General features: G+C 47.8%; 1 protein-coding gene across 1 annotated transcript in view; it reads left to right on the forward strand.

Moving 5' to 3' along the window:
* The first annotated feature begins 759 nt into the window (after positions 1-759).
* The window catches only part of LOC139280977 (mitochondrial Rho GTPase 2-like), a 44,373-nt gene continuing 32,700 nt past the window's right edge, over positions 760-12,432 (forward strand). Inside the window, exons 1-5 of the mRNA XM_070900816.1 lie at positions 760-810; positions 6,940-6,992; positions 7,435-7,543; positions 8,273-8,374; positions 11,374-11,472. Of these exons, the coding sequence (XP_070756917.1) occupies positions 7,487-7,543; positions 8,273-8,374; positions 11,374-11,472 (258 nt within the window). The 5' untranslated portion in view covers positions 760-810; positions 6,940-6,992; positions 7,435-7,486. The remainder of the gene's footprint in view (positions 811-6,939; positions 6,993-7,434; positions 7,544-8,272; positions 8,375-11,373; positions 11,473-12,432) is intronic.

The raw sequence follows: 12,432 nt of genomic DNA on the forward strand, positions 1-12,432 counted from the left end.
TCCCTCCCCCCTCGCTTCTCCCTCCCCCCCTCGCTTCTCCCTCCCCCCCTCGCTTCTCCCTCCCCCCCTCGCTTCTCCCTCCCCCCTCGCTTCTCCCTCCCCCCCTCGCTTCTCCCTCCCCCCTCGCTTCTCCCTCCCTCCCCCCTCGCTTCTCCCTCCCCCCCTCGCTTCTCCCTCCCCCCCTCGCTTCTCCCTCCCCCCCCTCGCTTCTCCCTCCCCCCCTCGCTTCTCCCTCCCCCCCTCGCTTCTCCCTCCCCCCTCGCTTCTCCCTCCCCCCCTCGCTTCTCCCTCCCCCCCTCGCTTCTCCCTCCCCCCCTCGCTTCTCCCTCCCCCCCTCGCTTCTCCCTCCCCCCCTCGCTTCTCCCTCCCCCCTCGCTTCTCCCTCCCCCCCTCGCTTCTCCCTCCCCCCCTCGCTCCTCCCTCCCCCCCTCGCTCCTCCCTCCCTCCCCTCCCCCCTCGCTTCTCCCTCCCTCCCCCCCCTCGCTTTTCCAACTCCCCCCTTCCCCCACCCCCTCGTGCCCCCGTCTCTGACCCTCCCCCTTCCACGTCCCCGTCGCTTCCCCCCCCTCCCCTGGCGCCCCCGTCTCTACCCCCGTCCCCTTCTCTACATAATCTGCTACGCTTTGCTTCATGCCCTCTGCTTCCCCAGGTTGGAGGTGTCACTCCTCAATTCCCCAGGGTTGTTCCAGGACCCAGAACGAAGAATCCACTATTTATACCCAAAGTCTCATATCTCTTGCTCTTTCTGCTTTTCAGGCAAATGTGGTCTGTGTTGTGTATGATGTAAATAAGAAGAGCACCATCGAGAAGGTACTGTACCATTTCGTCTCACTTCACCCTTCATAATATGCCATGCTTCCTGGAAAAACTAGTTCAATGAGTCACCTTGTGCCTAAGGTCATTAGGAAAGAATATTATTGTGACCTGAATTTCTTCTGTACAATAAACAAAACCATAAGCCAGGATTTTATCAGTAGGGGCATGATGAGATGATAAACTTGCACAAGGCAATGGTTAGGCCATTATTTGGGCCCCATTATAGGAAGGATATTAAACGCTTGGAGAGCATTCAGCATTCATTCACCGGGGATGGATAGCTATAGTTATGAGCGGAGATTTGAGATGCTGGGATAATTCCCACTGGATCAGAGATCCCGAAGAGGAGATTTAGTGGAGGTTTTTAAAATGAAGAGTTTTAGAATGAATAGAAAGAGTGTGTTTCCTCTGGTTGGGGAGTCGGAATTGAGGGATTATCACTATGGAAGTGAGGACATCATTTCGGAGAGATTTCTTTATAACAGAGGGTTGTTGGAGTCTGCAATGCTTGGCCCCAGGGAGTGGCTAGTACAGGGATCATCTTTTTGGGAAAATGGGATAAATATTTGAAGGAGAGGAAGACACTGGGAACAGTGGGATTAGTTTGCGATTGATACAGAGCTAAGTGGAGAGGGCAGTGGATTGGTTTGGGATTGAAAGAGTGAGCAGTGGGATTAGTTTGGGATTGAGAGAGTGGGCAGTGGGATTAGTTTGGGATTGAGAGAGCGGGCAGTAGGATTAGTTTGGGATTGAGAGAGCAAGCAGTGGGATTAGTTTGCGATTGATACAGGGCTAAGCGGAGAGAGCGGGGCAGTGGGATTAGTTTGGGATTGAGAGAGTGGGCAGTGGGATTAGTTTGGGATTGGTGGGCTATGGGGAGAGAGTGGGGCAGTGGGATTAGTTTGGGATTAAGAGAGCGGGCAGTGGGATTAGTTTGGGATTGGTGGGCTATGGGGAGAGAGTGGGGGAGTGGGATTAGTTTGGGATTGGTGGGCTATGGGGAGAGAGTGGGGGAGTGGGATTAGTTTTGGATTGCTCTAACAAAGAGCTGGAACAGACGCGATGGGCCGAATGGCCTCCCTCCTTTACTCTCTGCCTGAGAGGGCAGACGCGGCCTCGGTTTAAGAATAAAAGAAATGGGCTGCTCACCCCCAAAAATTCAAGTGAACATTGGTAAGGAGACTAAAACTGTACACAATACTCCAGGTGTGGCCTCGCCAAGATCCTATACAATTGTAGTCAGACTTCTTTACTTTTATATTCCAATCCATTTGTAATAAAAGCTAACATAATAATTTGCTTTGCTAATTGCTTGCTGTACCTGTATGTTAACTTTCAGTGATTTGTTTACAAGGACACCCAGGGTCCCTCTGAACACCAACATTTCCCAATCTCTCACCATTTAAAAATATTTTACTTTTCTATTTTTCCTACCAAAGTTGATAACTTCAAACTTCTCCACATTATGGGCTCAAGTTTCGGCCTGAGTTGCTCCTATTTTTTTTGAGCATCTTCGAGATTGCAATTCTCGGCATTTAGTTTGCTCCAGTTCTAGTGAGTTAGAATAGTTTCATTGTAGAACAGAATTTTATTTTCAAAAGGGGGCGTGTCCAGTCACTTACACCTGTTTTACAAGTTTAGGCAGCGAAAACTTACTCCAAACTAACTTCGAATGGAGTAAGTGTAGATTTTTGTACGTTCAAAAAAAAAACCTAGCCTACACTTATACATCAGGCGGAGGAACGAGAGATAGGGTGGAGGGAGGGGGGCTTACAAGCATTTAAACACTTCACTTTTACAAATAAAGAGCCATCATCAATAATAAATGATAAATAACTCAAAAAATCAATCCAAAAAAAATCAATCAATCAATAAATAAAAAATTAACTTTCTACTTACCGACTGCAGCACCCCTCCAACAGTGTGTGTGTGTGTCTCTCTCTCTGTCACTGTCTCTCTGTGTTTCTGAGAGCGAGGGGTGGGGGGGAGGTGGAGATGGAGGGGGGAGGGGGGCTGAACGGGCCCTGCTGTCTCCGGCTCCAATGGAGGACTTCGGGCGGGGCCTGCCCCCAGCGAGATGCCGGACGGGCAGGCCTCGCCGCCGACGAGGTAAGATGTGTCAGGCCACTCGGCCCGGGATAGGGGAGATGTCCTTTCGGCCAGGGATAAGGTCGTCGCCCGGAGACAGGATGCGCTGGGAGGGCCAGGAGCTACTGCACATACGCGCAGCTGCCGGCCCTGTTTTTGGCGCAGGGCTGTAGCTCCGCCCCCAGTAGTTCCTGCTGCGCTATGCCCAGCTGGAAACGGGCCTACAGCTATCGGAGAATCGCGAGGTATGTATTCGGTGTAATTTTTGTCCTACAAATTAGGCGGACCTCTCCGATGTGCGCCGTTCTAGAGAGGGTCCGAAACTTGAGCCCTATATTCCACCTGCCATGTTCTTTCCACTCACTTAGCCTGTCCATATCCCTTTGCAGCCTCTTTGTGTCCTCACTGCTTACTTGCCCACAAGCTAACTTTGTATCGACAACAGACTTGGATACATTACGCTCAGTCCCCTCATCCAAGTCGTTGATAAAGATTATGAATAGCTGAGGCCCAAGCACTGATCCTTGCTCGTTACTGCCTGCCAACCCGAAAATGACCCGTTAATTCCTACACTTGCTTTAACGTTGCATTGGAAAGACGGCACCTCCGACAGTGCAACACTCCTTCAAAACTGCACTGGAGTGTCAACTCAGATTATCAAACGGTGATACAGCACAGAAGGAGGCCATTCGGCCCATCGTGCCTGTACTGGCTCTTTTGAAAGAGCTGTTCAATTAGTCCCAGTGCCCTGCCGATCCATCCCCCTCCAATTCCCTTTTGAAAGTTACTATAGAACCTGCTTCCTCCACCCTTTCAGACAGTGTATTTCATTTCATATAACTATTTGCTGCATAAAAAAAGTTCTCCTTATTGTGCTGAAGTCTTGAATCTCTGGAGTGGAGGAGAGGACATCACTATGTCCTTGCAGGGTTATAACTTTCCCTGCTACCACAGCAATAGCCATCAACCTGATGGTGTCCGTGTGTGTGTGTGTGTGTGTGTGTGTGTGTGTATATGTGTGTATAAGAGCGAGGAGCTAACTGAGCTGAAACTGGAGCTTGGTGTACATGTGTGAGTTTACCCGAGAGGTGGGAAGGTTGTTAAACGTTGCCTTACACTCGTAGCTAGGAGACAGCAAAGTTGCAACTGATACATGAGCTAAGTGCCTTGTGTACCTGATGTATTGTGCGGGCGTGTTGAGTTTCTAACCTTTGAACCCCTGTGCTGGCAGCCTGTGTACAGAGCAATCTAGGTCATCCATTCCAGAGGACTATTTCAGATTGTAATCGAAACCTGCGAGACTAACCAACTTTGTGTACATCACAAGACAGGAACTCCTCCGTAAAGACAATTCTTTGACGAGATTAATCCTGCGGTGAGGAGGATTTCCGTCCAGTTAGACCAGCACAATTGGGGATTTTTTAATGTATGTAAACTTCATTGTGTGTTGTCACCGCCCTGAATCCCTGGTTCAAGGCAGCCCTGTGTCTTAGTCACGACATGTGGAGCCTGCTGTTGTCTAGCAAAGGGCTTCTTTCACTGGTGACTGAATGTTCAGCAGCTGCCTGGTACATGCGGACAGTTTATGCTGTGATTTGGAGGTATTGCGCCGAGCAGGCTTGTTTTATAGCAAGGGTGTGCCTTACGGGAACATTACGTCCTAACCCATAGAAATAATTGTATCCAGTAAACACATTGTTAGACGTATGCTAGTGTTTCTTGCCTGTGCTAGGGTGTCAGCCGTGGCTCATTCGCAATACTGAGGGAGTGCTGCACTGACACAGATGCCGTTTTCCGCATGAGACGTTAAACCGAAGTCCTGTCTGCCCGCTCAGGTGGATGTAAAAGATCCCACGGCACTATTTTGAGGAGGACCTGGGAAGTTCTTGGTATCCCTAGCCAATATTTATCTCTCAATCAACATTACTGAAAAAAAGCTGATCTGCTCATTATCGCATTTGCTGTTGATAAAATGCAACATCCCCACTGACACCTGGGAGTCCCTGGCCAAAGACCGCCCTAAGTGGAGGAAGTGTATCCGGGAGGGCACTGAGCACCTCTAGTCTCGTCGCCGAGAGCATGCAGAAACCAAGCGTAGGCAGCGGAAGGAGTGTGCGGCAAACCAGACGTCCCACCCACCCTTTCCTCCAACTACTGTCTGTCCCACCTGTGACAGAGACTGTAATTCCCCTATTGGACTGTTCAGTCACCTAAGAACTCACTTTGAGTAGAAACAAGTCTTCCTCAATTCCGAAGGACTGCCTATGATGATGTGGGATCTTGCTGTGCTTAAATTGGCTGTAAAGTGCTTTGGGACATCCTAAGGTTGTGAAAGGGGCTGTATAATTGCAAGGTACAGTAGTTACTGGACTAGCAACCCAGAGATCATGAGTTCAGATCCTACCATGGCAAATTTAATTGAATAAATCTGATAATTTGTGGGCTGGCGCCAGAAACAAAACCGAGTCACCCCCCGGTGTTGTCTGACCAGCGCCCAGACCAGATGGGGGTGGAACATTTTCTTCCCTGAAGGGCAAACAGTGAGCCAGTTGGGTTTTTCCCTGGTTACTTTGTCGCGAGACACAAATGCTGAATTTAGTTTCACAACTTGACATGGTGGGATTTGAACTCATGACCTCAACTACCACCCCTAGCTGTGGAATGGAACATGCACCAAGATTACAATCCCAGCTTCGGACAAGGTCATACTGATTAGGAATGGGGAACATAAGAACAAGAGTAGGCCCTTCAACCCCTCAAGCCCGCTCTGCCATTCAATGAGATCATGGCTGATCTGCGACCTAACTCCATATACCCGCATTTGGCCCATATCAATGAATACCTTTGGTTAACAGCTGTCAGTCTCTGATTTAAAATGAACAATTGATCTAGCATCAATTGATGTTTACACAAGAGAGTTCCAAAATTCTACCACCCTTTGTGTGTCGATGTGTTTCCTAATTTCACTCCTGATAGGTCTGGCTCTATGTACCCAGAATCTGCAACCAGCAGAAATAGTTTCTCTATATCTACCCTATCTGTTCTCCTTAATATCTTGAAAACTTTGATCAGATCACCCCTTAACCTTCTAAATTCTAGAGAATACAACCCTAATTTGTGTAATCTCTCCTCGTAACTTAACCCTTGAAGTCCGGGTATCATTCTGGTAAACCCACACTACACTCCCTCCAAAGCCAATATATCCTCCCTAAGGTGTCCAGAACTGCTCACAGTGCTCCAGGTGTGGTCTAACCAAAACTTTGTACAGCTGCAACATAACTTCTACCCCCTTGTATTCTAGTCCTCTAGATATAACGGCCAGCATTCCATTAGCCTTTTTGATTTTGATTATTTTCTCTACCTGTTCATGACATTTTAATGATCTGTGTACCTGGACCCCAAAGTCTGTTTGGACCTCCACTGTTTTTAGCTTTTCACCATTTAGAACGTACCCTGCTCTATCCTTTTTAGGTCCAAAGTTGATGACCTCACATTTGCCTACATTGAAATCCATTTGCCGCAGTTTTGCCCATTCGCTTAATCTATCAATATCTCTCTTTAATGTTATGCTTCCATCTACACTGCCTACAATTCCACCTATCTTTGTGTCATCGGCAAATTTGGATATATGATTCTATATCTTCACCTAGGGGTTGGGCCGAATGGTCAGTTTTTGTGTTGTAATATTCCAAGAATGCCATGAGTATTCTGGGGGGCTGCGCACTTTTCAAATTAAAATAAAAGTCTTTACAAAGTGACAATAATGGAGTAAGAAGATGGAGAACGAATTTGGAAAATGGGTAAAAAAATGCCAATTGGATCTTCAATGGTGCAAGAAACGTTATCAGACTTGGTGTATGGGTCTAACAGAGACTGTAAGTACCAGTGATGCAAGCACTGTTACGGGGTGCTGGGGTAACTGGGTGAAATTCACTCTCGCGTAGTGAAGGGTGAATGTATCACTCCCACACCCAAAGCGTTTATGATTACCTGTTGGCTGGAAGCCTCAAACCGTCTATTCCTGGTGTTTTCCAGATCCAAAGTAAATGGATTCCTTTGGTAAATGGCGGCACAGAAAAGGAGAGCAAGTAAGTAAAAGTATTCTGGGGCTGACCGGGGAATCTGGAAGTAGCGATTTCATTCTGTGCTTCCCTGGTGCTGCTAATTAATCGTGGTAATTATAGGGGCAAGAGCAGGCCATCCTGTCCCTTGGGTCTGCTGTGTTCCCCCCACCCCATCTCTCCACCTCTCTCTGCTCCTCAAAACCCAAACCTTTGACCCCTCCTAATATATCTTCTGTCTTAGCTGTCGATTTTTGTCAGATTTCACTCCTGTGAAGCACCGTGGGACATTTTAGCTGCGTTACGGGTGCTGTATAAATGCATACTGTTGTTGCATTGGGGAAATGGCAAGCCTGAGGTTTCAGACAATGGGTGCTGAGAGTAGGGCCTTCCCGTCGAATTGTTAAGCTGCTGCACGTTTTTTTTTAGATCCTGTTGTGTTGTCTGATTTCTCGCATATTTCTCCCAGAATTCCGGTGATCCTGGTGGGTAACAAAACTGACCTGGAGGGAACCAGCTCAATGGAAACCATTCTTCCCATCATGAACCAGTTCACGGAGATCGAGACCTGTGTGGAGGTGAGACCCGAGGATCAGTTTCGCTGGAATGGGAAACTCTCTCATTCTATGGATTGCAATTCTGGGAAGTAGTCAGATGGCCCCCCTCCCCCCCTCCCCCCCCCCCCCATAACTAATATTTATTATTGGGATGTGGGCTTCAAGGGTTGTCAAGGCTGGCATTTATTTCCCATCCCTAGTTTCCCGGAGATGATATTATAACAGAGTGGCTTGCGAGGCCACTTCAAGCAGAGTCAACCAGATTGGTGTGGAACTGGAGTCACATATAGGCCCAGACCGGGTAAGGACGGCAGGTTTCCTTCCCTAAAGGACGTTAGTGAACCAGTCGGGTTTTTACAACAATCGGTGATAGCTTCACATTCCACTCTTGGTAAATGCAGACACGGGGCTGCAAGCTAACCAAGTGACCGAGTGGTCCTGACGGCTCCACCGTGAGGTATTAGAATGTGAATTCACATCTACAATTCCCAATCAGTTGAGTTCTTTCTAATTACCCGTCTCTACTTCACCCTGTCTGCTTCTACATGTCTCTCTCTCTCTCTCTCTCTCTCTCTGCCTCTACAAGTCACCGTCTCTCTCTCTCGCGTTGTCTGCCTCTACATGTCTGTCGCTCTCTCTCTCTCCCTCTCTCTCTCTCTCTCTCCCCCTCCCTGCCTCTACAAGTCCCCGTCTCTTCCTCGCCTTCCCCGTGCCCTGGTCTCTCACCTTGTGCTTCTTTGTATCTTGCAGTGTTCTGCTAAGAACCTGAAGAATATTTCAGAGCTGTTCTTCTACGCACAGAAGGCTGTCCTGCACCCAACCGCGCCCCTGTACAACTCAGACGATAAACAGGTAAGACAACGAGATAATGTTACTTTCCTTTGGACAGAGCACTGTGCCTGAGCTCCGGAATTAAACCGTGTCCACTGTCCGTGTCACATTGGCTGGTAGTTGTTTCAACATCACCCTCATTTCATGTCACAAAACAAATGCAACCTGAGGTCATAAAATGGGACCGAATAGCAGAATGGGCGGGTGAAAATATCAGAGTTACCCAACTAACATTTATCTGTAGTTTTTCCCTCCCCACCAAAGAAACTGCGTTGTCAGCCATGGTGCAGTGGGCAGTACTCTCGCCTCTGAGTCAAAAGTCCGTGGGTTCAAGGCCCACTCCAGGGACTTGAGCGCATAATTCAGGCTGACACTCCATTGCAGTGCTGAGTGAGTGCTGCACTGTTGAAGGTGCCGTCTTTCGGATGAAGTGTTAAACCGAGGTCCCGTCTGCGCGCTCAGGTGGGCATAAGAGCAAGTTATTATTTAAATGGAGAAAGATTGCAAAGTGCTGCAATACAGGGGGACCTGTGGGTCCTGGTGCATGAAACACAAAAGATTAGTATGCAGGTACAGCAAGTGATCAGGAAGGCCAATGGAATCTTGACCTTTATTGCAAAGGGGATGGTGTATAAAAAGCAGGGAAGTCTTGTTACAGTTGTACAGGGTATGGTGAGGCCACACCTGGAATACTGCGTACAGTTTTGGTTTCCATATTTAAGAAAGGATATACTTGCTTTGGGGCAGTTCAGAGAAGGCTCACTAGGTTCATTCTGGAGATGAGGGGGTTGACTTATGAGGAAATGTTGAGTAGGTTGGGCCTCTACTCATTGGAATTCAGAAGAATGAGAGGTGATCTTATCGAAACGTATAAGATTGTGAAGGGGCTTGACAATGTGGATGCAGAGAGGATGTTTCCACTGATAGGGGAGACTAGAAGTAGGGAGCATAGAAACATAGAAAATAGGTGCAGGCGTAGGCCATTCAGCCCTTTGAGCCTGCACCACCATTCAATAAGATCATGGCTGATCTTTTACCTCCGTACCCCTTTCCTGCTTTCTCTCCATACCCCTTGATCCCTTTAGCCATAAGGATAACTCCCTCTTGAATATATCCAACGAACTGGCATCAACAACTCTCTGCGGTAGGGAAATCCACAGGTTAACAACTCTGAGTGAAGAAGTTTCTCCTCATCTCAGTCCTAAATGGCTTACCCCTTATCCTTAACCCCTGCTTCTGGACTTCCCCAACGTCGGGAACATTCTTCCTGTATCTAACCTGTCCAGTCCCGTCAGAATTTTATATGTTTGTATGAAATCCCCTCTCATCCTTCTAAACGCCAGTGAATAAAGGCCCAGTCGATCCAGTCTCCCCTCATATGTCAGACCAGCCATCCCGGGAATCAGTCTGGTGACCGATCGCTGCATTCCTTCAATAGCAAGAACGTCCTTCCTCAGATTAGGAGACCAAAACTGAACACAATATTCCAAGTGAGGCCTCACCAAGGCCCTGTACAACTGCAGTAAGATCTCCCTGCTCCTATACTCAAAATAAGGGGCCACCCATTTAAAACTGAGGTGAGGTGAGGAGGAATTTCTTCTCTCTCAGGGTTGTAAATCTGGAATTCGCTGCCTCAGAGAGCTGTGGAAGCTGGGTCATTGAATAAATTTAAGACAGAGATAGACAATTTCTTAACCGATAAGGGGTTATGGTGAACGGGCAGGGAAGTGGACCCGAGTCCATGATTGTATTAAAAGGCGGAGCAGGCTCGAGAGGCCGTATGGCCTACTCCTGCTCCTATTTCTTATGCTCTTATGTAAAAGATCCGACACTTTGAAGAGGAGCAGGGGAGTTATCCCCGGTATCCTGGCCAATATTTAACCAAAATTATCTGGCCATTATGACATTGCTGTTTATGGGAGCTTGCTGTGCACAAATTGGCGGCCGCGTTTTCTACATAACGACGGTTTCTACACTTTATAAATACGTCATTGGTTATAAAACGCTTTGGGATGTCCTGAGGTAATAAAAGGTGTTGTAAAAAATAAATGCTAGTTCTTTTATTCGTGCTTAATTTATCCCAGTGGTTATATGTTAAGGAACGACTTGCATTTATTGAACCTGACCCTTCTGGTCTGTGTGTTTCATCAAAGGTACCTTTACCCATTGGGCCATTGCAAGGGCTGTTACTGGGTTTCAGAACTGGACTGAGCACTGGCCTACCGGGTAGTAGGGAGAGAGGGAAATCTGGAATTCTCTCGCACCTTGTCTGGCGTGGTTATGTTACTGGACCGGTAATCCAGATAGCGCGAGTTCGAATCTCACCATGGCAATTTGAGAATTTGAATTCAGGTTTTGAAAAGGATCTGGAATTAAAAAGCTGATGTCAGTAAAAGTGAGCATGAAACTATCGGATTGTCGTAAATACCCAGCTTGTTCACTAATGCTCTTTAGGGAAGGAAACCTGCCGTCCTTACCTGGTCTGGCCTCTTCGTGACTCCAGTCCCACACACCAACGTGGTTGACTCTTAACAGCCTTCTGAAGTGGCCAATCGAGGGGTTTGATTGTATAAAACTGCTGCAACAAATGCTCACCACCACCACCACCTCGGGGCAATTAAGGATGGGCAATAAATGCCGGCCTTGCCAGAGACGCCCACATCCCGAGAATGATTCCTTTTTATAAAGGTCACTCTTGCAAGTTGTTGGGCAGATTGTGACCAAGAGATAATTGCCTGCACCTCTGCCAGAAGACATCTAAAAGTGGGGAGGAAAGAACAATGTAAAAAAAAAGAGCATACTGATTCATCTGAAGGGATTCACAGCCGTGTGAAGGGCCCTCTGCCGATTTTGTTCATCAGACTTGTGTGGGTCTAATTGGCTATTCCTTAGCTGGTCTCCAGCCAATACCCTTGCAGCTGTTACCTGATAAATAGGGGTTTAAGGGGTCAAGTTGCTTTTGACCCCGGTGCGAGTGCCTCTTTGTCCCTGGCTGATGGAGCTGTGTGTGTGTGTTTTAGCTGAAAGCTCCGTGTGTTCAGGCTCTGACTCGGATTTTCAACATCTCTGACCAGGACAATGACAGGATCCTCAATGACACGGAGATGAACTTCTTTCAGGTAAGTGTCCGATGGGTAACGCGCAGGGTCACGATGAAAATTTGTGCTGCTTATTTCGCAGCTGTGGACCAGAAAAGGCCTTTTGGGCCATTGAAGCTTAACCCTCGAGTACCTGAACCTTCCCATTATAGCATCAATATTCTGAATATTTCTGCCCCTCTTACTGTGCCTCGCAGGTTATCCCAAAATTTTTCTCTCTGAATAAAGATTTTTGTGATATTTGTTTATAACTTTGTGCTTTCGTCCCAATTTAATCTGTTTTGACCTTATCTATGCCATTTTAATATTTTATATACCTCAATACGGTTCCCCTATACATAGAAATACACTGAGGTTATAACATGGAAACAGGCCATTTGGCCCATTCAGTTCATGTCGCCATTTACCCTTCATGTGAGCAAATAGTCCGTGTCTCATTTACCTGCCCTGTTCCCATATGCCTTCAGTCCCCGTTCCTTCATCCACCTCTCCACCATAATCTGGAATGGTGACCGTTTTTGCCTCAACCATGAACCCTGGAAGTGAATTCCAGGGCCTCAGTACTGAGGTCGGAGAGGCAGGAGCTTGGAGCAGCCCGAGTCCGGGGATTTCGGGAGGCCGATAAAGGCCAGCAGGAGTTCGAGCAGTCAGTCGGAGAGGCGGGAGCTCGGAGCAGCGCGAGTCCAGGGATTTCGGGAGGCCTATAAAGGCCAGCAGGAGTTCGAGCAGTCAGCTGAAGAGGCGGGAGCTCGGAGCAGCGCGAGTCCAGGGATTTCGGGAGGCCTATAAAGGCCAGCAGGAGTTCGAGCAGTCAGTCGGAGAGGCGGGAGCTCGGAGCAGCAGCAGCAGAGAGGCAAAAAAGAGGTAGAAAGAAATCGAAAGGTGACGTCACAACCAAAGGGGTTGGTGATTGGTAAGTAGTTTTTTTTTTTCTTTTCCATATCAGTAAGTAACATTTAGCATTGTTGTTGCCAGATTAAG

The sequence above is a fragment of the Pristiophorus japonicus genome, chromosome 15 (genome assembly GCF_044704955.1).
Source record: "Pristiophorus japonicus isolate sPriJap1 chromosome 15, sPriJap1.hap1, whole genome shotgun sequence".
Classification (NCBI taxonomy): Eukaryota; Metazoa; Chordata; class Chondrichthyes; family Pristiophoridae; genus Pristiophorus; species Pristiophorus japonicus.